Genomic DNA, 26,926 nt, shown 5'->3' with positions numbered 1-26,926 from the left:
GCTTGAACGACATGAGGGTGAGTACATGAAATTCTGGAATAATTTCTGAAACATGTTGTCCATAGTCATGTGGTGCTGTCCTTTGGTTCTCGAAATGCAAGTGAAAGCAGATGGACAAAGTAATGGCTCAAAAGATTTTCCACTGAGCTGTGGACAAGAATAAATACATTTATAACAATGAAGCATAACATTGACCACAATGAGTCATTCAAAAAGGTGGAAATGATTCATATAAAAACTAATTTCCCTTTCAAAAGACAGGCTATCATTTCTGTAGTATTTTATTTTGTACATGGAAATGTACAGAAGAACTGAACTTTTACTGTTCCATAGGAGTACAGATGTTTGTCATTTATTCCCACTCTTAAGGTATTTAAATTAGGCGGAGCCTTGACACCTTTTTCCTCTTTGTGGCCTGTGGAAAAATGGTTTTGTTCATTGTTAACTTTAACTTTTTGGCATTTACTGTAGTGATTGTGCCTGTTTCTTTTGCCACTCTTCTGTTATTTGTCTACTGTATGTTTTCTTCACAGAAAGGGTCACTCACTGCTTAAAGTTGCCATAGAACTTTTTTTTTAAAAGATGTAATATAAGTCTAAGTTTCAGCTCAAAATACCCCATAGATTTTTTTTTAATAAATTTTTTTAACTGCCTATTTTGGGGCATAATTAGAAATGAGCCAATTCAGGGTGTGTGGCCCTTTAATTCTCGTGCTCCACGCCCCAAGAGCTCGCGCTTGCCTTAAACAACATAAAAAAAGTTCAAACAGCTAATATAACCCTCAAAATGGATCTTTACAAAGTGTTCGTCATGCAGCATGTCTAATCGCGTAAGTACAGTGTTTATTTTGATGTTTACATTGATTCTGAATGAGTTTGAGGCTGTGCTCGGTGGCTAACGGCTAATGCTACACTGTTGGAGGGATTTATAAAGAATGAAGTTGTGTTTATGAATTATACAGACTGCAAGTGTTTAAAAATGAAAATAGCGACGGCTCTTGTCTCTGTGAATACAGTAATAAATGATGGTAACTTTAACCACATTTAACAGTACATTAGCAACATGCTAACGAAACATTTAGAAAGACAGTTTACAAATATCACTAAAAATACCATGATATCATGAATCATGTTAGTTATTATTGCTCCATTTGCCATTTTTTGATATTGTCCTCGCCTGTTCTTCGGAGGCCTTTTAAACAAATGAGATTTATATAAGAAGGAGGAAACAATGGAGTTTGAGACTCACTGTATGTCATTTCCATGTACTTTGCATACTCTGTTTTTCTTCAGTCCTCTAATGCACACATTTTGATTGACATTTGAATGATAAAAATTATTCCACATCATTTCTTGGCTCATTTGGGTAAGTTTTATCGATAAAACTTAATATATATATATATATATATATATATATATATATATATATATATATATATATATATATATATATATATATATTATCATCACACAATATTGCCATGAGGCAACAAAAAGAAAAACTGAATTTCTGAACATGCAAAATAATAATAATAATAAAAAAATAATTAAAAAAAAACCTGACAAACATCTTCTCTACACCTTCATACACACATACTTTTATGTACAGTTCATGTCATTTTAAATAAAATTACTAAAGCAAATAATCTTGCCTTCTCGCACCATATGTTCCTTTGACCATGTGTCAGAACAGGACATCCCACCTTCAAATGGTGCTTGATAGTGACTCCCACGCCTTACTGGACTGTTCTTTGATACTTTTTTTGACTATTCTATTTGGTTGCAAACATTTAAAGAAACATGTACTAAACATAAGGCTTAAGAAAACTTTCCATTTGAATGAGGGCAACACTGTGCTGTAGTAGAGGGTTAGCCTAATGTTGCCATTCTAACATTGTCATTGGTTTTACATTATATATATATATATATATATATATATATATATATATATATATATATATATATATATAAAAGATATGCAAAGAGCTTTGACACTGAGAAGGGCAAATGGAAACTAGACCAGAGTAAAAAAGATATATGCATAAATAAACACATTTTATTTACACATTGATTTTATTTTTATTGCCTGAGTACTGCAAATGTTATGAAAGAACAAAATTATTTTTTTAAATCTTAAGTTATTGTTCCAGGTGTTATGTGACGTGGAATATTATTCTACACACAGATGAGGTCATTAGTTATTGGTGACGTGCACTTGTTGTTTCAACTCCTATTTCAAATAGCTGTAGTCCCACCTGGTGGTCTGAATGCATATTACAACCAAATTATGTTCACAGCAGCTGAAGGTTTCAAACAAGCGTTTCAAGCCTAAACACGCACTTAGCAAGAAGTAAAACAAAACAAACCTCAAGAGCAGCTCTCAAGAAAAACCCTCCTTCCTTACCCAAACCGAAAGGGGTGTATTTTCTTTAGAAATTACATGAATCATCTGATAATGTCACATCACCGTCTATTGATGAATAGGTAATACAGTATGTATAAGGATATTTTCTAACCTGACAGTTCAAAAGTTTGCCACAAATATGCCAACTATCTCATGGCATGTCTGGGCTACTTGATACAATCAGTTGTTTTCATTGACTGCAGTCACAAACATTGCTAGTTGTCAACAACAAACGACGATAACACTCATTTAGGTCTAAAAACTAAAGATTAAAAGAAAACTAAACATATGCTCTTTTTATATTTATGAATAATATAAATATGCTATGATTTTAAAAATAAATATTAGATTTTTTTTAATATTATAATAACTTTTTAAAATATATTTTGCGTCCAATGAAAGTAACTAACAGGGTAGGCTACATAAAACCCTCCTTCCTTACTCAAACTGAAAGGGGTGTATTTTCTTTTTCTTTATATTTATGAATAGCCTAATATAAATATGCTATGGTTTTTAAAATAAATATTAGATTTTTTAATACTATAACAACTTTTTGAAATATATTTTTGCGTCCAATGAAAGTAACCAACAGGGTAGGCTACATAAACACTCACGCGCACTTTCTCTCTCTCTCTCTCTCTCTCTCTCTCTCTTTCGTCTCGGTCCTCCGGTGGCGGCTGTTCAGCGGTGTGAAGGAACATCGGACGGATCGGTCGATTTCTGCTTATAAAACTGACAAATCAGTATGTTTTATCACTTGCAGGAATGTATTTATGATTCATTAATGGGTGATAACCTATTTCTGGTCTGTCCGATTTTTGTTTTTGAAATGAGCGGCTGTTAAAGGTGAGATGACGTTATATTTCCATCCTGCCGTTATTTTCGTAATATTACGCTTATCGCGTGAGCGAAAAATAGTTGTAATCTATCCGTTTACAAACATTTGCAGTTGTTCCCTTGTTTTTCTGCTGTAATCAGACAGATTGTTTTAAATTTCTATTGTTATTGATAAAGTTAGCGGATATCACAAACATTATTCACTTTCACACAGTCACATTGTACGTTTGTATAATATTAATCGGTGTCTCTTTTAATAGATCTGCACGATCAGTTGACAGTTTCTTTCAGATGATGTTATAAGCCCTGGATCTGACGATATATCCATCAGTCCCAGGACTGGGAATAGGGAATGACACATCCAAACATCAGATCAAAATCCATTTTATCCTCTGCTTTGGGTGGAAATATGGACTGCAGCGGTGTTTCACTAGGTGTGGATGTGGAGAATAGTTTTGGACAGAAGATTTGGCAGAACTTTCCTTCAGTGGTCCATCTGGACCTCCTATCCTCTAAAGGTTCTCCTCAGCTCCCGGAGATGCTCCTGTCACCCATGTTTCAGGATTCATGTCCCAAAGCCTTTCTGCTGTCAAGTCCAGAACTCACCCTACTCTCATTGAACAGAAACTCTCCGGGTTCTCCAGCAGGTGCTCCACAATGTTTCATGCCCACTCTTGAAGACAATGCACAATACATGGTACAGCCTAGTCACAACCCCAGACCTCTACAACATGGTTGTTCTACAAGAGTCTATCAAGTTGGCACCAAATCACTTTCCTCAGAGCATGCACCACATCAAAACAATAAGAACAATGCTTCATGGGTTGACAGTGTGGAGGAAATGGAGGAAGGATTGATGATTCAGTCATTGTGGCATCTCTCCCAGCATGTTTCATTGGCGAATCGAGCCGGACGTTTACAACAGAGGGTGTTGGCCATGCTTGGTGAACATGCTTCTAGACACTATAGCCACCAACTGGAGGGTTTGAAGAGCAAACTTCTTGAAACACATTGTTCCCCGAAGTACCCCATGACATCAGAGCATCTTTTTGAGACTTTTAATGCTGTAGAGATGCAGGAGGTAGAACAGGCTCTTGGAAGAAACCTTCAATACCCTCAAGCACACGGGCAACCTCTGAAATCCAGAGATGTGCAGAGTTTAGTCCGCAGTGGTCATGCTGTTCTGCACAGGGTGCTGGAGTCTCTGGACTCAGACGCCACAGGGAGCAGCTCAGATGAAGAGTCGGAACATGAGGACACCAAAGAGACGTCAGCGGAACCGCAGTGAGTATGATGTGATGCTTAATGGCCTTCTTAATGAATTTTGACCTTGAAATCAAGTTGAGATCTGACACATGGAAAGAGATTAACCTAACTGGAACACATCCAACTGTATAGTTCAAAAGTGGAACACAAAAGTGGTAATTTTTATTTTCACACAGCTCTTTTCATACAACAGTTCATAGTGAAAAAATAACAGTTCATGTCTATCTAGCGTAATACAAAATGGCAAAAAGCACCACAAATGTGATCTGTATTTGTTTCTGAATCCATGATAGCTTTGTGTGAAGAACTGACAGAAAATTGTCAATCAACTCTGCTCAGAGTATGTGTGGTCCCTATCTAAATAGTGTTAAAGGTGCCGTAGAATGGAAAATTGAATTTACCTTGGCATAGTTGAATAACAAGTGTTCAGTACATGGAAATGACATACAGTGAGTCTCAAACACCATTGTTTCCTCCTTCTTATATAAATCTCATTTGTTTAAAAGACTTCCAAAGTACAGGCGAATCTCAACATAACACCGACTGTTAAGCAACAGTCGGGATCATTAATATGTACGCCCCCAATATTTGCATATGCCAGCTCATGTTCAAGGCATTACACAAAGGCAGGAAGTCTGGATGTGCACAGCTGAATCATCAGACTAGGTAAGTAAGCAAGAACAATAGCGAAAAATGGCAGATGGAGCAATAATGATAACATGATAATTTTCTAAATGTTTCGTTAGCATGTTGCTAATGTACTGTTAAATGTGGTTAAAATTACCATCGTTTCTTATTGTATTCACGGAGACAAGACTGTCGCTATTTTCATTTTTTAAACACTTGCAGTCTGTATAATTCATAAACAACTTCATTATTTATAAATCTCTCCAACAGTGTGTAATGTAAGCTTTAGCCACGGAGCACTATCAAACTCATTCAGAATCAAATGTAAACATCCAAATAAATATCATACTTACGCGATTAGACATGTTGCTGTTACGGTGGTATCCCAGAGAAGACGAGGAAGGCAGGAGTAGGAGCAATAATGTAGTTTAATAACATAAAGCAGTCAGGATACACGGAAACACTAGCAACATCAAACAATACCGGACACTGGACTGAAGACAGGGAGGAACTTAAGTACATACACTAACAAGAAACAGCTGGGGATGAAATCAGTGTCCATGGTGAATAATGAGTGGCGGGAGCAAAACACAAAGGAACACGTGACAGTCAAACAACCTGGACGAGACGGTGGACGTAACAGTAGCTCCCCCCTCCGGCAAGGCGCGTCCTCGCGCCGTGGAGGAACATCACAGGGGTGGCCGGAGGGGGCTCTGGAGGTGGGCGGAGTGAAGGTGATGGAGTGATGGAGGGAAGACGACGATCCCCTGGTGGCGTGGGTGGATGACCGCTGGCACAGACCCAGAGCTCCCCAGATCCGACAGTCCACGGCCGGGTAGATGGAGGGCGGAGTCCAGATGCTGAGGGCATCTGGGGGATGACCGACGGAGACTCGGCAGGTGGATTCTGGTGCGCAGACGGAGAGCTGGCGAACTCCCGCGACGTCGCTGGCCTAGGAGACTGCGGCGATGTACAGGCGACGATCAGCGGAAGTGTAGCTGGAGATCCCGAGGGCTGCGGTGACGTCGGCTCGACCGAGGACAGAGGCGACTCCGAGGGGAAGGAGGAGCCCTCTGTAGCCGAAGGGGTGGAAGGACGGAGAGTACTCGACGTCTCGAAAGTCCGTGGCGGAAGAGGAGGGACGACTGACCAAGGGGGAGCCGGCCGGACGAGGGAGGCCGGAGGAGCCGTCAGTCGGAGGGTCTCTGGCGGAACCGTAGCTGGGAGGAGCCTGGACGGAGCCGGCAGGTCGACGGGCCAAGATGGAGCGACGAGGACGGCAGCTGGAGGCGAAGCCACCGGAACCTCTGGCCTACGTGCTGCTGGTGGGAGTGTGACCTGCGGCTCTACGTCACAGGGGTTCCCCGGAGACGGCGCAGGGCAGATGACATCCAGCAGCGATGTAGTAGGAGGACTGGCTGAGCGAGGTGTTGACAGCGTCGATAGTGAATCTGTAAATAAAACACAGTCCATAGTAATGTCTCTGTTAGATGACGAAGGTAAACATGACGGGTGGGTTTGGGTGGGCGTAGACTCATCGTTGAAGTCAATCAGCCAGTCCTCCCTCTCCGTAGTCGAATCTCCCTCGTCCGTAGATGTCGTGGGCTCACACCCCTGGTCAGACGTCTGGTGGAGTTCCACTTCCTGGGCGCTGGTCACCTCTGTCCTCGGGGTCTCGGGATCTGGTTGACCTGTAGCTGCCGGTGGTAACTCTCCGTCTGCGGGGGGCTCGCACGAGTACTCCGCGGTCCGTGGGGAAAGTACGGGCTCTGGGTCTGGCTGTGCTCTGGATCGGGGACGAACGCTCTCCAGACACCTGATGATGGATTCCATCCAGCTGAGTCCAGAGGTGTCTGGGAGGTCCACGGGACGATGGTAGTTGGCCCCGATCCAGAACAATGACTTCAGGGTTTCGTCGTCGTAGGGGCAGGAGAGTGCAACACTGATGAATTCCTTGGTGAATAAACAAAAATCGTGGTTTTTCTGTGCCACTAGCGTGAATCTGCTGCAAAAATCCATCTTTCGTGTTTTTTGGTCCGGTCTTCTGTTACGGTGGTATCCCAGAGAAGACGAGGAAGGCAGGAGTAGGAACAATAACGTAGTTTAATAACATAAAGCAGTCAGGATACACGGAAACACTAGCAACATCAAACAATACCGGACACTGGACTGAAGACAGGGAGGAACTTAAGTACACACACTAACAAGAAACAGCTGGGGATGAAATCAGTGTCCATGGTAAATAATGAGTGGCGGGAGCAAAACACAAAGGAACACGTGACAGTCAAACAACCTGGACGAGACGGTGGACGTAACAGTTGCATGACGAACACTTTGTAAAGATCCATTTTGAGGGTTGTATTAGCTGTGTGAACTTTGTTTATGCTGTTTAAGGCAGTCGCGAGCTTGGGGGCGGGGAGCGCGTGAATTTAAAGGGGCCGCAGCCTGAATCAGCGCATATTTAATGAGGCCCCAAAATAGGCAGTTAAAAAAATGAATTTAAAAAAAAATCTATGGGGTATTTTGAGCTGAATCTTCACAGACACATTCAGGGGACACAAAATGCGTTCTACAGCACCTTTAGAATAACACTGAAGCAGAGTTAAAGTTAATGAGATAATTAAACAATTAATTAAATGACGATTGTGCATTAGTGATGAACACCTGCTGTTAACAAGCAGAATCACTGAAGAAAAGAGAAACACAAGAACTACAACTGACTTCAGCCACAGCCTTATCAATTGCTTAATTATCTCATTAACTTTAACTCTGCTTCAGTGTTACTTTAACACTATTTAGAGAGGTACCATATGTACTCTGAGCAGAGCTAATTTAACTCTGGAGATTTTACAGTGTATTTGCTGATAGTTCACTGATAAACATTTATTAAAATTCAGAAATTTAGAAAAATTTTGTTTTCTAGTAAGATTTTTTTTAAATAGTTTTCTATTTAAGATATTTTAAAATGTAATTTATTCCTATATTTAACAGCCTTTACGCCAGTCTTCAGTCACATGATCTTTCAGAAATCATTCTAATATGCTGATTTGATTTAATTTCAGCAGTCTTTGATGAATAGAAAGAACGACATTTATTTTAGATAGGAATCTTTATAACATTATAAATGTCTTTACTGTCACTTTTGATTTTTCAGTTTAATGCATCTTTGCTGAATAAAAGTATGAATTAAAAAAACAACCTTACTTTTGAATGGATACATATATAATAGAATATAATTGACACTATGCAAGTCAAAATATTTAAGACTCAGCTTCAAAATACCAAAAATATCCTTGGGTGAGACCTTGAAGTAGGTGAATTGGAGGGTAGAATTAATCTCTACATAGTAGTTGCCAGGCAGTAAAAGAAAACTTTTAATGACAGGCCAGCCGTGAGTCTTTGGCAAGCAGCGAGGGAGCGTAACGACAAGTTCGGGAAAACAAACAGCCCCATAGAAGATGGAAAGAGATTTGGCTGTGGCAGTGCTATATGTTTCTTTAAGAGCATTGCTCACAGACACAGAAGCATTCTGTTCTGTACACAGCTGTTAAGAAATTGTCACCATATTTCTCCCCCATGTTGAAGATTTTTATCTAGTGTGTTCATGTGCAGCTGGCTCTTCTTCCGATCTTGTTTCTGTACAGCCGCAGTGAAACAGACAGCTGCACTCTCCTTTCCCTGGGATGAGTAAATAAATAGAGATCAGGCTGCCCTTCGACAGCCCGTAGATCAGAGCTTTCATGTCCCTCTCTGTTATGTGCTCGCCCACTCTGCACTTAATCTGTAAGGTCGCAGCATAAGCTTGAATGGGAGAACTTCCAGTATCAAAAGACATGTCTTTGAAGAGAATATCTTTCAGGAAACTTCTAGATTTCTATGGTCTTAGTTTTACTTAACTATAATATCCCTAATTTGCATAAACTTGAACTTGGCCCATTGCACTCATGTTGCAATTCTGCTAGAAATTGAGTGAACGCCCCTTAGTCTTTGTTAGTCTTCATTTAACATTGGGCTGATGTGGTTGTTGGATGTGCTTCCCCTCAGGCCTTGACAAAATAGTTTCAGTGACTTTTCCATATGTCTTGACAATCTCAATTACAATCCATGCATCTCATCAGAGTTTTAAACCAGTGGCCATTGCTCTGGATTCTCAGAAGATGTTGGATATGAGAACATTGAAAGGTTTTAAATAAGTTATCTGGCTTTAGTAAGAGAATTGCTTAAGGGCACTTTTTGTGGATAGAGATTCGGCTCTCAGCCAGTGGAATGCACACCTTTGACGTCAGTACTCTCTTTCTTTTCACAGATGTTCACGTTTTGAAGTGGTTAAGTTGTGGTTACTTAATTCTGAAAAAAAAAATCAAAGGACCTAAAGTTTTAGTGGAGCTTCAGTGTCTATTTAGTTGGCTTTGGAACATATGCAGTGCAATAAAGAGTTTATGTATTTGGTCTTGTCTCCCTTTAGGCATTAAATGAAGAACTACGGAAGCAACAGCCATCTATGGTCTCATATTTTCAATTCAGGAATGGTAGATATGATTGCTCACTTGTTCTGTGACTGCCTTTTGTTTTGATAAAGCAGGGATGTGCCCTGTAAATGTGTTTTGACTCCGAGAGAGAGAGAGAGAGAGAGAGAGAGAGAGAGAGAGAGAGAGAGAGAGAGAGAGAGAGAGAGAGAAAGTAGGCTGGCTAAGAGAGGTGAAGCGTTTGTTTATACAGGGACCAAAACGGTTGGCCCAGGAGGAGATCTCATTCTTCCCAGTGTATTTGTGTAAGTTCACTGATGCTCCACTGCTTTGTGGATATTCCTGGAATTTGCCAATTTGGGGGTGGTGGTGGTGTCGCTCTAATATATAGAGCGACTGATCTGCTGATAGGAAGACAGACAGATATCTGTATGGTCTGATACTGAAATTTTTGGGTCCGTTTCTTGAACAGGTTTCCTAAACACTCTGCCAAGGTTGCTCCTAGAGGATTGTCTTTGTGTGAAGTGTACTGTAAGTCACTTTGGATAAAATCTCAGCTAAATGACCTTTTCTGTGTTTTGTGGGAGGGTAGTTGTCGTGTCTGTGAGTGGAGATGGCTGAAGGACAGAGCTGAACTCTGCAGTCGCTGGACATGGCTGCAGATGAGACTATCTGAGCTGGACTCTCAGATTCAGAGGCTTGGAAAACTCCAGCAGCAGATCCTCTCTAATAAGGTAAAGAACTAAGACAGCATCTATTAGATCAGGAAGGAAATGGGTGGTGCAGTTAGAATGTCACAGTTTAAGAATTGGCTCCCTTTCAGTTCATATGTGAATTTGATTTGAATTGGCAATGTCTTACAAGATGGTGACTTAGGAAGACTGAAAAGGAATTACATAACAGATGAATTAGTCCAAGCAGTCAAAATATAAATGTTGTGACAATGACATTATTAATTTTGACTTTTACTATGTCTATTCTTCCATAATATGTGGAATAATTTAAAGGTGCCCTAAAATTAAAAATTGAATTTACCTCGGCATAGTTAAATAATAAGAGTTCAGTACATGGAAATGACATACAGTGAGTCTCAAACTCCATTGTTTTCTCCTTCTTATATAAATCTCATTTGTTTAAAAGACCTCCGAAGAACAGGCGAATCTCAACATAACACCGACTGTTACGTAACAGTCAGGATCATTAATATGTACGCCCCCAATATTTGCATATGCCAGCTCATGTTCAAGGCATTAGACAAGGGCAGCCAGTATTAATGTCTGGATCTGTGCACAGCTGAATCATCAGACTAGGTAAGCAAGCAAGGACAATAGCGAAAAATGGCAGATGGAGCAATAATAACTGACATGATCCATGATAAATCTCTCCAACAGTGTAGCATTAGCTGTTAGCCACGGAGCATAGCCTCAAACTCATATTGTCATCAACATTTTAAACTATTGATTATAAGATATATTTAGTAAATAAGAGAATTCTGGGAAATGAAGTGTTCTTCCACCACATTTTTAAAATGAAAATTAATGTATTAAATATAATGCACATCATAAAATATAGCACACTTAATTTTCAAGAATGCTCTAATTTACAAATTTAATTAAACATTGATTATTAAACATTTTGAAATGTGATTCATACTTAATTAATGATATGGGGAACATTTATTTATGGAAACATTTATGATAACATACATTCACACCAGTTATAGAATTTCTTTGAATTTCATTTAATTCTACTATTTTAAATTCAATTTTGACTTGCAATATACTAATGCTATTTTATACTTCAATTCAGATTAATTTAAAATGAACTTGAATAAAAAAAAAAATTAGTTCAATTCTGAATGGTGCATTGACTGTTTTAGATGCATGTATCCTTAATATGCCTTCCAGGGTCATGTGGTTTTAGCAGAGTCTCAGCCCCTGACAGACAGGCAGATCCAGCACACCCTGTGGACAGAGACTATGGATCTATCATTTACAGCTGGGAACATGCAAGATTTGCACTCTGATCTAGAGATGGAACCCAGCAGCCCCACACGTCTTCTGAGGAACATTGAGAGACAGGTGCTAAAGAAAAGCAAGAGGCACTTAGAAAAGACAAGATAAAAAATAAAGATGGAAATGTCATTTATTCATAACTGATTAAATCAACCCACTCAATTTATGTTTGTGTCTGTGTTCAGAGTGCACAGCTGACTCAGATTGTGAACAGCCTGATGCCATCTTTGAGTGCTTCACCTTCTTCATCACCTATGTCTAAAGGACCCTGCAATCGCTGGAGAGGCCAACAGAAAACAGCTTACAGCAGGTGAGGAGCAAACCAGCACCTACAAACTCATCAACAGGCTAAAATTCACCTCAGATATGGATTATTTATTTAAAGTGTCCCTATCATGCTTTTTTTTTTTTTGGATACCTTTAAATGTGCCATCAAACGTTTTTTTACAAGGTGTAATATAAGTCTAAGGTGTCCCCTGAATGTGTCTGTGAAGTTTCAGCTTAAAATACCCCATAGATTTTTTTTTATTCATTTTTTTAACTGCCTATTTTGGGGCATAATTAGAAATGCGCCGATTCAGGCTGCGGCCCCTTTAATTGCTCGACAATAATGACATTCTTGTCTCTGTGAATTCAGTAAGAAACGATGGTAACTTTAACCACATTTAACAGTACATGCTAACAAAACATTTAGAAAGACAATTTACAAATATCACTAAAAATAGCATGTTATCATGAATCATGTTAGTTATTATTGCTCCATTTGCCATTTTTCGCTATTGTCCTCTCTTGCTTACCTACTCTGATGATTCAGCTGTGCACAGATCCAGACGTTAATACTGGCTGCCCTTGTCTAATGCCTTGAACATGAGCTGGCATATGCAAATATTGGGGGCGTGCATATTAATGATCCCGACTGTTACGTGTTATATTGAGATTCGCCTGTTCTTCGGAGGTCTTTTAAACAAATAAGATTTATATAAGAAGGAAGAAACAATGGAGTTTGAGACTCACTGTATGTCATTTCCTTGTACTGAACTCTTGTTATTCAACTATTCCAAGGTAAATTCAATTTTTAATTCTAGGGCACCTTTAATGTAGTGTGTAATATAGCTGTTTTTGAATGTAAAAGGTCTGCAAAGTTTAGAGAATTCCATTCAAAATTCTTCCTGCATGAAGATACATAGGTTTGTAACAAATTTGCATAAAGCCAACCTATGGTCTTTATTAGCAGCAAATGAACAATGTCTATTTTGACCCGCCCTCAAACACCTAATAAACACCTTAAGATGCTGTTTACTGTGCTGCGAAACAAAACCCACTTTGCATGCACTTCAAAAGGATGAAGACTCTAATTCATAAAGTAAAACCAATGCCGTAATTACTGTTTATATGACTGTATAAACAAGTGCAGAGGAAGCTTCCAGAGCTTAATTTCAGACATGGAATTGGCCGTTTAGTTTTCGACACGCACTATAAGCAGCAGACCAATCACAACAAACTGGGCCATTTGACCAATCAGAGCAGAGTAGGCTCTTGTAAAGAAGGGGTTTAGAGAGACTGAATGCTTTATCAAACCATTTCAGACACTGCAAGAAAAGAGGTGATGCTGCAGTGTATATTTTGCGGAAATAGCATAATAGAGACACTTTAATAACAAAAATGGAATTGTGATTATTAACTGTCCTACATGTTATTGAAGCATTGGTTGCTAGATGTTTATTGTTCAAGAAACTAGATCGATAGAAGAATATTCACATCATTTCTGTCATTGTTGACACAGTACAGATGATTTTACTCAGTCATACAAAAGCTCTAGAGACACCTGCAGGAAAGCTGTTGGTCTTGATTTCATTCATGAATTTTGTATTTATTACAGAACTGTAGAAGCTCCCTCATTCTGATAAATATTTTGTTTAAATTTATGTATCTCATGTGAATGTTAGGATGAATCATTTGGCCCAGTGGAAAACTGAATGAGCGAACAAGACATTGAGAAGAAATAGAAAGGGGGAAAGGATGAGAAAATCTGAGTGGAGAAGAGAACCAATGAAACTTGCCATCTTTATTTGTCATATGATCAGATTTCTGAAGATTTTATCCCTACTTTTACAGCCAAGTGACACACACGGGTACCTTTGTTTCCAATGAGCAACAATGTTTACACAAAGTCAGGCAGAAGAGGAAGCGAACATGTCACAGACGACAGTATCTCCCTCAGGTGGATGTCATCTGTATGTCAGCGCGGACACGACCGCTTCTGACCTATCACAAGCCTAGACTTTTCGTCATGGACCCCTTGTCTCACAAAAAACAGGTTGGCATTTTTAACCCAAATTGATGTAAAAGTGTCTTAACTTTTGGGAGTCCAATCAAATATTGAGTCAAGTAAAATACGGCATGGCATAGCATACAGTACTGTTCAAATGTTTGGGGTCAGTAAGATTTTTTTAATGCTTTTGAAAGAAGTGTCTTATTCTTACCAAGGCTAAATTTATTTGATACTGTCAAATGTTATTACAATGGAAAATAGCTATTGTCTACTTTAATTTTTTTAATACTGTATTTTATTCCTGTGATGGTAAAGCTGAATTTTCAGCAGCCATTACTCCAGTGTTCAGTGTTACACGATCCGTCATAAATCATTCTAATATACTGATTTGCTGCTCAAGAAACATTTCTTATTATTATCAATGTCGAAAACAGTTGTGCTGCTTAATATTTTTTGGAAACTGTAATATTTTTTTTTTCCAGGATTCTTTGATGAATAGACAGTTCAAAAGAACAGCATTTATTTGAAGTAGAAATCTTTTGTAATTTTATACATGTCTTTACTGACTTTTGATCAACTGAATGCATCTTTGCTGAATAAAAGCATTCATTTCTTTAAAAAAATAAAAAATCTGACTGACTCCAGACATTTGAATGGTTGTGTAAACATAGTCATTGCTGACATAACAGCTTCAGTGTGCTTGGGTAAAAAAAGGCTAAGCACATTTGTATGTGGTAATGGCTGAACTAGTGGGAATTGCACTGATGTGTGTTTGTGGTCCAGGCATGTGTGTTTCCTCAACAGCCCCCAGGGGAGCTCAGAAAGAATAGCCTAGCCTTTTTCTATGCTCTCCTTGAAAACTGCTATCACACTGTGCTTAAGCCAGCTGCACTTTGATAAATGACGATAATCTTGTAATTGCTGGTGGCTGATTTGAGGTCTACCCTGCTGTCCTTCAGTGTCCTCTGTCATCCTGGAACTGTAAATCAGACATACTTCATTTTAAGGCCGGAACCTGGATGCAGCGGGACAAAGTTGTATTTAACAAAATGGAGTGTAATAAAAAGAAATAGACAAACAACATTAAATCTTTTATAGGAATAGTTCAGCCAATAATGAAAATACTGTCAAATTCTACCTAAACTTTGTTCCAATTTTGAATTCATTTATTTATTTCAAGGAACACAAAATAGAAATCTCAGTCAAAGCATATTGTGATTATGGGACTTGTGATTGTGATTTAAGCTTAAAAAATGACAAAAAGTACATAAAAATTGAGTCTGCAATGTAGCAGAATATTCAAAATATATTTTTGTTATGAGTTTGCTGGTGAGATATTACCTTTAAAGGAGCTACAGAGGATGTTTTCGTCGACTGAGAAACCAAAGACTGTTAGCGAGTTTTTGAAATGAGCGTATGCTTAAGAACAGCCCCCCTCCTTCACAGCTCATTTCGAGGGAACGCCTCACAAAATTGGAACACAAGTGTTTATCACCGGCATTCACTGTGTTGTGTTAGTGGATTCATTGTGTCGGACTCACCGCAGGTAACTCATAATCTGCAATTGTTACTCCTGACAAAAACATTGCCTGTGGAAAGTTACTGGAGCGCGCAGCCGCGCTGGTCTCTCACAAGGAACGTCATGGCAGTGATTGACAAGCCAGAGGGCCAATCGTTTATGCGATGATCGCGTAAACGATTGGCTGATGTTTTTAATGCCCTACCTCGTGCACAGATGATGTATATTAATATTATTCCTTTAAGTGCACCTAATAAATAGTGTTTTATCAGTTAGTAAAGACTGTTTCAAGTAATATTGCAAAAATGTATAAAACAAAACATCCTCTGTAGCACCTTTATTTGTCCATGAAGTTTTTCAAAGAGTATATCATAATTTTTTTTAAGATTTAAGATTTAATCTTCAGTACCAAAAACTGTGAGAGTTGGTAAGTCTGATTAATTTCCATGAATCAGTTCAGACTGTTCATTTCAATGAATCAGACAATTACTGATTCAATGATTAATTTGTGAGAACACTTAAAAATTGGTCTCCATGTGGCATTTTCAGCTATCCATGTCTTGTTATATTGGTGCATATAAATGAAAATGCTTATTATTCTTCCTTCATTTAGGGGAAAATAGTGGAAAATGTGATTATTTTTAACTATGCTTTTATTCAGGTTTGGAACAACATGATGGCAGAATCTTCTCAGTACAAAACTATTCCTTTAACGAAGGAGTTTGAAGTTATTTGTGTGTGTGCCAGCCCTCTTCACATTGCACCATGACTCACACCATGTTTTGAGTCTATTTTCCAGCTGGTGCCTGGTTCACTTCCTTTAACCTTGTTTATGATTCTCATTTTGTAGCTGTCTGATTTTGGCTGCCATGATTTTCCTTTTCATGCATTGCTTATGTCGTAATGGTTCCCCAGAGCACTGCGTGTCATAGATTTGGCCTTATTAACTTAGCCGTATACGTCCAACTCTTTTTATTTGTTTTAATGCTCAGTTGGAAAAATCAGGACTGGATCATTTTAGCTGCAAACCAGGCCTTTAGCATCAGTAAGAGCCGTTTGATTAGTAATTATGCTTCCCAGGATTTGTAATCTCCCATCTGCTCATAACCTCCCTGTTTTGGTTAGATTTGATTTCTTTCTCTCTCTTCACAGGTCCTGCAATCTTCCTCTTCTCTTTTTCCCAGTTGCGCCTCCTGTGATTCTGCCTCTGTGTGCACAAACCTTGAATGCCCCCGCAGAAAAGAGAGAACAGACGGCAAAGTGCATTGTGTTCTATCACTGTCCTCAGGTAGAGAGATGAATGGTTTGGTTTTTCTTGCTCCGTCCACCATCTTGCAAGGATTTTTTTCCTATGGAGCCTGTCGCAACGCATTGTAAATTGACTTCTGAACAAAGAATACATGTGATGTTGTTTTAGATGCATTAAAATGCTACCTACGTAACTCAACGACCTACGCAACTCTCTATGCTTTGGAGCAGCTATCTTAAACACTAGAAGAGTGTTCTTATTTGTGCTGTGGTAATTGGATGTTATGATATTAATGGTTTTATAAAGGTTAAAGGTTAATACTACAGCAATCCATTAATCACTCATCCATCTCAGTGCATTAGCCTGTCATTTTAATTCACTCAGAATAAATTGTCTCATATCGGACTGTTACTCCATCAGCATGTCAAAATTGTGCTGTTCCTGCAGTGGAGTAGGTAGATTAAATTAGCTTTGGTTGCCATTAGTATAAATCTCTGCATTCGGTTTATACTGTAATATGACTCAAATGCAACCTCCAGTCAAGTCTGACGTTTTTCACATTTGACAATGTTTTAACATTTTGATAAGGTGTTTTAATGTTATGTACAGATGTTTCCATACTAACTACAGCCTCGTATCTACTGTATCACCACTATATTTAGGTTCAGTGCAACTATTGTTTTCCTAATGTGTGTTATATAAATGAGGTTTGACTGTGTTCTATTCATCAGAAACTCCATCATCCTTCCATCTGCAAAATGCTCCGTTTGAAGAAAATGTGCTTCAGCGATCTCTCCTCGTGAAGAAAGAGCGGTCCAGTCTCCATCACTGTCTCGGCTCCAGAGGCAGAGTCTCCCGATCGTTATTCCGTAAGAATCATCTCATGGCGTTTGTGTGTGGATGCATTTAAGTACACGTGTTTAAAAATGTGTTTGTTCTTCCCATTGTTTCTTTTTTGTCTACTTTAATAGAAATGACTTTAACAGCAAAACCATGTGTCAAACAAAGAGACTTAAATTAAGTTCAGCAGTTTGCCATTAGGATTTTGCGAAGCTAAATATGAGACACTTATAATAATACACACACAGCACACCTGATTATAAGGTAGAATAATGAAAGGATCATGTGACACTAAAGACTGGCACTGAGGCACTGTACACACCTACACACACTTAAGCACAAACACCAATGATCTTTCATTGTGGTCAAATTATTTATAGCTGAAATATATTGTAGTCTTTTAGCCCCCTTATTTTTCCATGATCTCCTTGATATTCTTTCTATTAATATTGTAAATACACTATTTACAATATATACATATATTGTAAATACAATATATGTATTTATATATACACCCTAGATACTTTATTAGATTTAAGTTTTCATTTATGACCCATTTCTTTATTATTCAAAGAACAATTTGGTTATAATTTATATTTTTATACACTACCATTTGAAAGTTTGAGGTTTATTCAGCTAGTAAAGACTTTTACATAGTTTTTACATTGTTTTATGGTTTCCACAAAAATATAAAGCAGCACAACTGTTTTCAACATTCATAATAAGAAGTACCAAATCACTAAATTAGAATAATTTCCGAAGGATCATGTGACATTGAAAACCAGAGTAATGGCTGCTGAAAATTCAGCTTTGCCATCACAGGAATAAATTACATTTTAAAATGAATTCAAATAGAAAACGGTTATTTTAAATTGTATTACTATTACACAATATTACAAGTTTAATTGTATTTTTGATCAAATAAATGCATTCTTGTTGGACATAAGAGACGAAACAAAATTTCACCAACCTCAAACTTTTGAACAGTAGTGTATATTTCATTTTTTTATTTACTATTTATTTATTAAAACATAAAATGCAATCGTAAACCTAACCAAATTGGTTTCCATGTTGTGATATCACAACAGTGTTTGCCTAAATAATGTTCAGGCACCTCTGTCCTCGATACTTTTTAATACACAGTGGCGCCCATTCCCAGTGCAGCTCTGAAGGTCATGTTGAAGTCGATAGCTGCTCCAGAGTCTTAATGCAGTGCTGGGGTTGAAGTGAGCTGACCTGGCACTGGACTCTGACTCATGCTCTAATCATTAATGGTCTGCCACTCTTCTCTGCTCTGCTGGTTATTGTCTGACTAGGGGGCCTAATGATCCTGAAACAGCAATGCTATTCTTAACAGAGAGATATTGTCAGAGTGAGTGAGTGATTGCACTGGAATGGAAGTGTGGTAGGGGTTTCTAAAGTAAAAACACACCTCATGCTGTTTAGTTGATTTTCTGTCAGTGCTTTGCAGCACCCCTGTAGTCAGTGAACGAACAAAAAACCCCCCAGAAAAACAAACAAACAAACAAAAAACCTAGGAATATTTCCTTAGCAATTGTCGCATGGTCCCTCCATTCCTCTTTTTATTACATGACCTGATGTGTATGATGTGTATCGGGATGTTCTTCTGAAGTCCAGTGTGTGGGATGATGTAAGGTGTGTGTAGGCTGCTGGGTGGGTTTAGTCATAATGTTGTGGTGTATTGTCTATGTTTATCTCTGTGGCTCAGGCGGTCTATCTGCAATCCTGTAGCTTCCAGACCATGAGTGGAGATCTACACAGACTCACAAATCACACTAACTCACAAATCCATCCTCAAGGCACAGTACACATCTACACACCAGTGATATTTCATCAGGGTCAGATTATTCATAGCCAAAATATATTGTGGTCTTGTAGCCTACTTAGTATTTCCATGATCTCAATATTCTTGATCTATCGATCTATCATCTATTTTTTTTTTTAATTATAATCATTATCAGAGGTTATTCTCATTAGATTATCATGACTTAAAAAATATATACAGGTGCTGGTCATATAATTAGAATATCATCAAAAAGTAGATTTATTTCACTAATTCCATTCAAAAAGTGAAACTTGTATATTATATTCATTCATTACACACAGACTGATATATTTCAAATGTTTATTTCTTTTAATTTTGATGATTATAACTGACAACTAAGGAAAATCCCAAATTCAGTATCTCAGAAAATTCAGAAAAGGTTCAATATTGAAGACACCTGGTGCCACACTCTAATCAGCTAATTACCTCAAAGCACCTGCAAAGGCCTTTAAATGGTCTCTCAGTCTAGTTCTGTAGGCTACACAATCATGGGGAAGACTGCTGACTTGACAGTTGTCCATAAGACGACCGTTGACACCTTGCACAAGGAGGGCAAGACACAAAAGGTCATTGCAAAAGAGGCTGGCTGTTCATAGAGCTCTGTGTCCAAGCACATTAATAGAGAGGCAAAGGGAAGGAAAAGATGTGGTAGAAAAAAGTGTACAAGCAATAGGGATAACCGCACCCTGGAGAGGATTGTGAAACAAAAACCATTCAAAAATGTGGGGGAGTTTCACAAAGAGTGGACTGCAGCTGGAGTCAGTGCTTCAAGAACCACTACGCACAGACGTATGCAAGACATGGGTTTCAGCTGTCGCATTCCTTGTGTCAAGCCACTCTTGAACAACAGACAGCGTCAGAAGCGTCTAAAGACAAAAAGGACTGGACTGCTGCTGAGTGGTCCAAAGTTATGTTCTCTGATGAAAGTAAATTTTGCATTTTCTTTGGAAATCAGGGTCCCAGAGTCTGGAGGAAGAGAGGAGAGGCACACAATCCACGTTAGAAAATTAAAGGCAGTATAACAAATACTGCTATGACCTTTAAGTAATTTACATTTTACATAATATATCATGTTTGCATTACAGTAATAAGAATGAGATGTATGATTTATGTATTATATTAATGATATCAATGTAAAAATATGCATAGGCTTCATTTACGTTAGGCAAAATATAATTTTTTATTTCTTTCTTTTGTTATTTGGGAGAAATATGAACTGGATGTGATCTTGACATGTTTTGTGAAACTCACCCATGTGTATTATGAATATTCTTTGTTTTCTGTTAAGTAGGAATATGTCTTTTATGTTGTATAATTAATGATTACAGACTGCAGTCACCGACTGAAAAACCGAAGGCATTTGAAGAGACACAGAAGGGAGAGCACTCCTATACGATGGGCATGTACCCAAGAGCACAGCAGTCAAGCTTACAGGGAGGGCAAGAGGAGGAGGCAATGCTCCGACAGGCCAATGGGTACATGTGATAAATTTAACTCATATACAACAAAGACTCTGAGATGTTTAAGGTAGTAATACTGCTTTGTTCTAGACTTGCAGATCTCCAGTATTACACCCAATTCTGATCTGGTCTCCCAGAGTGATGACAGTCATGTGGAGGAATCTTCAGAGGATGTGACCATCTCTTACTGTACACCCATACAACAGAGAAACTCACAGGTCTGCCCTTTGACCAAACCATGAGAAATGCTGTATATCTCAGTTTGCTCTAATCCAAACAAACATCAGTGTTTTTTACCTTGAGGGGAATTTTAATCTAGTTAGAGGTTAATATTTTGAGGAAAATAATCATATACTGTCCTTTTTTGTTTTAGTTCCCATTGCGCAGGAGAAACTGTGAGAGTGTTTCCAGAATTGATGACATTGTCATTCCCATGTCTCTGTTCAACTCATTGAAAGTGGAAAGACTTCAGTATAAGAACATTTTAACACCCAGGTATTGATTGTTTTCACACAGCAACAGTGACATTGGGACCTGTTCATTATACTGCACTAGAAATACACTACTATTAAAAAGTTTGGGGTTGGTAAGAGTCTTTAAATGTTTTTTAAAAAAGTATCTTTCAAAAGTGATTCAGTAAAAACTAATATTGTGAAAAAATATTATTACAGTTTAAAATAATGTTCTATTTGAATATATTTTAAACTGCACTTTATTCCTGTGATGGCAAAGCTTAATTTTCAGCATCATTATGGCAGTCTTCAGTGTCACATGATCCTTTAGAAATCAATCTAATATGCTGATTTGGTGTTCAGGAAACATTTCCTATTATTGTCTGCTCCGAGACACAAAGGTTGAGGATCCAAACACAGTATTTATTGAAAGGGTAATCCACAATCATAATCAAATAGCCAGGCAAAAGGTCAATCACAGGGTTAACAGTCCAAACAATAACAGGGTCAAAACCAAGGCACAGGAAACCAAATGAGTAGTCATGCTGACACAAACAAGACTTAACAAAGAGTGACCAGGCTTTATATAGGCAGAGGTAATGAGGTAAAGGAGACACAGCTGAAAACAATGTTTGAAGATGAACCTGGGCAATGGATTATGGGAAATGAAGTCTGTAAGGGAATGACAATAGTCTGTGATGGAGTACCCCCTGGTGGCTCTCAAGGGCACTCCAGCTGGTGATTGTGACAATTATCAATGTTGAAAACAGCCGTACTGCTTAATATTTTTGTGGGAACTGTGATACTTTTTTTGAATAGAAAGTTAAAAAAATATATTTGAAACAGAAATCTTCTGTAACATTATAAATGTCTTTACTGATCAATTTAAAGGTGCCCTAGAACTTTAAAAAAAAAAAGATGTAATATAAGTCTAAGGTGTCCCCTGAATGTGTCTGTGAAGTTTCAGCTCAAAATACCCCATAGATTTTTATTAATTCATTTTTTTTTAACTGCCTATTTTGGGGCATAATTAGAAATGAGCTGATTCAGGGCTACTGGCCCTTTAATTCTCGTGCTCCACGCCCACAGAGCTCACGCTTGCCTTGGACAGTGCATAAACAAAGTTTACACAGCTAATATAACCCTCAAATGGATCTTTACAAAGTGTTCGTCATGCATGCGGCATGCATGCGTCAGATTATGTGAGTATTGTAGACTGTTATATTGTTTACATTTGATTTGAATGAATTCGAGGCTGTGCTCCGTGGCTAACGGCTAATGCTACACTGTTGGAGAGATTTATAAAGAATGAAGTTGTGTTTATGAATTATACAGACTGCAAGTGTTTAAAAATGAAAATAGCGACGGCTCTTGTCTCCGTGAATACAGTAAGAAATGATGGTAACTTTAACCACATTTAACAGTACATTAGCAACATGCTAACGAAACATTTAGAAAGACAATTTACAAATATCACTAAAAATATCATGATGATATGGATCATGTCAGTTATTATTGCTCCATCTGCCATTTTTCGCTGTTGTCCTTGCTTGCTTACCTAGTCTGATGATTCTAATGCCTAATGCCTTTCATAATGTTGGGAACATGGGCTGGCATATGCAAATATTGGGGCATACACCCCGACTGTTGCGTAACAGTCGGTATTATGAAATGAGATTTATATAAGAAGGAGGAAACAATGGAGTTTGAGACTCACTGTATGTCATTTCCATGTACTGAACTCTTCTTATTTGACTATGCCAAGATAAATTCAATTTTTCATTCGAGGGCACATTTAAGTATTAATTTCTTAAAACAGAAAGCCATACTGACCCCAAACTTTTGAACAATAGTGTATTTGAGTGCTAATGTGATGTTAGATCTGCTGTTTAAGTGTTTTGGTTTTAACTCATAAAATTGTTATGAATAATAATCATTTGGTTATTTTAGTACTTCAAAAAATACATTTCATTTGTAAAGTATTTAATTCACTGAATAACTAGGCATTACTAAGTGGAATTTTAATCAAATATTTTTTCTTTGAATTTCCAAAAAAAAAAAAAAAAAAACTATATAATGATGTGTACCTATAGTGTGATGCAGTCTTGGTCATTGAGTCACTTTAAATAACTGTGCTGATGCATAAAGATGTGGATCAATTCATGTTTTGTGTATCCTATTCTCTTTACTCCAGTTGGCGAAAGGTGGATATTTCTCCTTTATTGAAAAGAGAGGAGGATGAGCAGGAGGAAGGGGTAAGTTTTATAGCTACTTACTGTAGGTCATAAAAATGGTGAATGTCATCAGTGGCAGTTTGTTGTGATGGGCTTTATCTCTCTCAGCTGGAAGCAATAGAAGATGAAGATTTCTTTCAGAGACACCAGAGTTACGAGCGTAGAGAGAAACTCTGCTGGTCCAACTGGGATCAGGACAGAAGAAACAGGATCAGGTCTGTGTGTATTATGGTTATTGTATATGTTCACTTACTGCACATATATTCATCCAGTACACACTGCTGATGATTGAACTTTTCTTTGTTGTTTCTTTCCTTTTTCTCTCTCTTCACAGGCCATGTAAGAGAAGCTGTTCTTCTGTGTTCGTGAGAGACCACCCTGCCCACTGTCACCCACCTGTATATTCTCCTGTCCCCTCCACCTGGACCTTCAGTCCCAGTGTGGAGGACAGAGAGGTAAAATCTATTTTTAATTTAATTTAATTTAATTTAATTTTAATTTAATTTAATTGTTTCCATCTTATGTAGGCATTGCCACCATGGAAGAGGCGTATGTTCCCCCTGACTGGTGAAGATGAGGAAACTTTGAGGTGTGATGAAGATAATATTTAACGTTCTTCTCATTTCTTTAATTGTGCTTCACAATCCTTATGTTGTTGGAGGTTGATTAATTTGATAATTCCTAATAAATCTCAGTGTTTTCTGTGTGTCCCATAGTGCCATAACTCCCACTATTGGACAGATTAGGAATAATATGCACACAATACAGTCACGGAGTGTGAGAAATACATTTTTTTATTCAGCATGGATGCATTAAATAGTGATAAAGGAAGTTGAAGGCTTTTACATTGTTCCCAATTTTTATTTCAGATATATATATATATCATGGTTTCCACAAAAACATTAAGCAACACATCCGTTTTCGACACTGATAATAATAAGAAATGTTTCTTGAGCACCAAATCAGCATATTAGAATGATTTCTGAAGGATCATGTGACACTGAAGACTGGAGTAATGATGCCGAAAATTCAGCTTTGCCATCACAGGGATAAATTACATTTTAAAATATATTCTAATAAAAAAGGTCATTTTGAATTATAATAATATTTCACAGTATAACTGATTTTTGAATCAAATACATGCAGACTTGATGAGCACAAGAGCCTTCTTTCAAAAACATTAAACAGTTTTGCACACCACAAACTTTTGAATGGTAGTATAAATCATTTCAGATGTCACAATCCTGTTTAATCAAAATCACATTTAGAATCAGTTAGTCAGTTTTTGGACTTGTGATAACTAAAATGCAAAATTACTACAGTTAACATTGGAGAGAGGAATCAAAGCAGAGATTGCATTGTTTAAATGCAGTTAGACTTTTATTAAATTTTAGAGAAATAAATGCTTTTCTTGTTTGTCATTTGTTTGACTGATTATTCTGTGCTGTTTACAGATGTCCAGAGCACCAAAGCACAACATCTGAGATGGACCAGGAAATGACATCATGCTGAGGCACAATCTCAGCCATCATGGTTCCACTCTCAGTCACATAAATCACTCTTTCTGCTCTTATTCTGTTATGACACAGTGTAGTAACCTGATGTTTCTCACATTGTTTCTTTAGCCTCTAAAGTTTTTTCCTCAAAATATTTTTGTATAAATTATTTTTAAACAGTGTTTGTATCCTACAGCCTTGTCCAGTGTAATTTATTAAACCTGCACATTAAAAGTATAAACTGTAAGGAATTACATAATTTATTGATGTAATTTATTTTTGTGATATATTTATTTTAATACAAGTAGAGTATATTTTTGTGCTCACATTTTTGAATGGATAGAACAAATCATTAAGGATTTCTTTTAACTCTCATAACTAATTTTACCATCATTTATCCAGTACTGTGGGAAAAGCACTGTTTGAAAAGGAGTATAAATTTACCTCATACAACATTAAAGTGATTTAGGCTGCCTCACTTTGAAGTTAACAGTCTTCCTTTATCACATTTTATAAACACAAGGGAGACCTTGTTATTTGAGGAACATTTCAGATTAAATAGAACTCAACATGAATGGAGAGATTTTGTGTTAGTCTTTCAATTTCCAGAAAAAATAAATAAATCATCTTAAAACTCATCTTCCAAAAGTACAACTTCATCTATGATTTATATTAATTGATATTAAACTCAGATTGTTCCTATAGCAGGCAGGCAGAGTACATGGGTGCAATAAATATATCAACCACTGAGGGGCACTAATGTGCCGCATTTGTTCCTTAAAATCGAATTTGCTAGAAAACAACCTGTTTATGGCAAAGGGGACAAAACAGTAGCTTGATCACTGAAAACTACTTGATGATTCTTCCTGGTCTGTTTGTCAAGCTTTGACAGCTCAAAATCTTATTACATTGATCCTGGGTCTGTGTGTGCACAGCATGTGTGTGTGTGTGTGTAGTCTTTGATCTCTTTGCAGTAAGCTGATTAGGTCATCTCACAAGCAGCCCACAGACATCCACACACTCACTGGGGAAAGGCTAATTGGCTATAAGTAGGGGTCAAGGTTACTGGCTTCATCTGAGCCTGTCCATGAGATAGATAGGGAAGATATTATCTCACTCGCTTTCCTCCTTCTTAAGCACAATGACGTTCACTATACTGCACTTAAAAGTCTGAAAGCTGATTTAAAGTCTGAGCACAACATTAGCTTAGAGACTCTTTTCCCAAATGTAGTGAGCTACATTTTTAGACAGCATACTAAAACTAAAATACTTTTTAAAATTAGGTTTATTTTAGTAATACTTTTTCAGTTTTTAATTAAATATTCTACATTTTTCCAGCTTTGTCCACCATCTTGGATTTATTTCATCGCTGTGCTTGGTGCAGTGCATTTTAGGATTCCCTACACCATATTGGATGCATATGCATTACATTTAGGCAAAACCATGATATTTCGGAACAGCCTCTGATGCCGTAAATTGCTGGTAGACAGTTCCCTAGGTTTTGGAACAGAGCATCAGAAATCTCTCTCTCACTACAACTATCAGAACGCTGTGTTTTGCTGCAGAATAGGTGAATACAGCCGGCGTGTGACGCATAGCTACAGTATTGATCCGGCCTCTCTTTCTCTCCCATTCTCTTTTGTTGTGAACTCTGAGAATGGAGATAATTATTTATAGCACCAGTGAGAGAGACTCAATGATTTACTTCTGCCAGCAGGGGGAGTTTTACAAGGACTTTGCTGCAGTGTGTGCTGACAAGCACTGGAGCAGGTTTATCACTTTGTATGGTAAACTTTGAAGAACATCAATGGAAACAATTAACAGATTACACACACTCACTGGACCCTATACAAATCGAACATTTGTGGACATATGGACATTTGTGGATATTTGTTTATACATTTGAATATATAATTCATTCACAATATTTATAGCGCCATTATA

General features: G+C 37.7%; 1 protein-coding gene across 3 annotated transcripts; it reads left to right on the top strand.

Moving 5' to 3' along the window:
• Positions 1-2,551: 2,551 nt before the first annotated feature.
• On the top strand, positions 2,552-25,245 carry kansl1l (KAT8 regulatory NSL complex subunit 1-like). 3 transcript variants are annotated; one of them, XM_067410563.1, is made up of 16 exons: positions 2,552-3,249; positions 3,532-4,524; positions 10,192-10,333; positions 11,507-11,680; positions 11,800-11,924; positions 13,730-13,931; positions 16,558-16,693; positions 17,386-17,523; positions 20,669-20,815; positions 20,891-21,018; positions 21,174-21,295; positions 23,447-23,507; positions 23,595-23,701; positions 23,821-23,941; positions 24,014-24,075; positions 24,941-25,245. In XM_067410563.1, the coding sequence occupies exons 2-16, from the start codon at positions 3,593-3,595 to the stop codon at positions 24,996-24,998; spliced, it is 2,655 nt and encodes an 884-aa protein (XP_067266664.1). In that variant the 5' UTR covers positions 2,552-3,249; positions 3,532-3,592; the 3' UTR covers positions 24,999-25,245. The 3 variants fall into 3 exon arrangements, with proteins under 3 accessions (XP_067266664.1, XP_067266663.1, XP_067266662.1); XM_067410562.1 differs by having other exon boundaries at positions 3,522-4,524; XM_067410561.1 differs by having other exon boundaries at positions 3,501-4,524.
• Positions 25,246-26,926: the final 1,681 nt, after the last annotated feature.

Source organism: Chanodichthys erythropterus, chromosome 14 (genome assembly GCF_024489055.1).
Source record: "Chanodichthys erythropterus isolate Z2021 chromosome 14, ASM2448905v1, whole genome shotgun sequence".
Classification (NCBI taxonomy): Eukaryota; Metazoa; Chordata; class Actinopteri; order Cypriniformes; family Xenocyprididae; genus Chanodichthys; species Chanodichthys erythropterus.
The sequence above is the reverse complement of the archived record's forward strand: the minus strand, read 5'-3'. Positions and strand labels throughout refer to the sequence as shown.

Coding starts and splice junctions, on each gene's coding strand:
- kansl1l (XM_067410563.1), top strand. CDS start 3,593: ATGACACATCCAAACATCAGATCAAAATCCATTTTATCCTCTGCTTTG. Junction 11,681..11,799: donor TGAGGAACATTGAGAGACAG/GTGCTAAAGAAA, acceptor GTCTGTGTTCAG/AGTGCACAGCTGACTCAGAT. Junction 21,019..21,173: donor TACAACAGAGAAACTCACAG/GTCTGCCCTTTG, acceptor TTTTTGTTTTAG/TTCCCATTGCGCAGGAGAAA.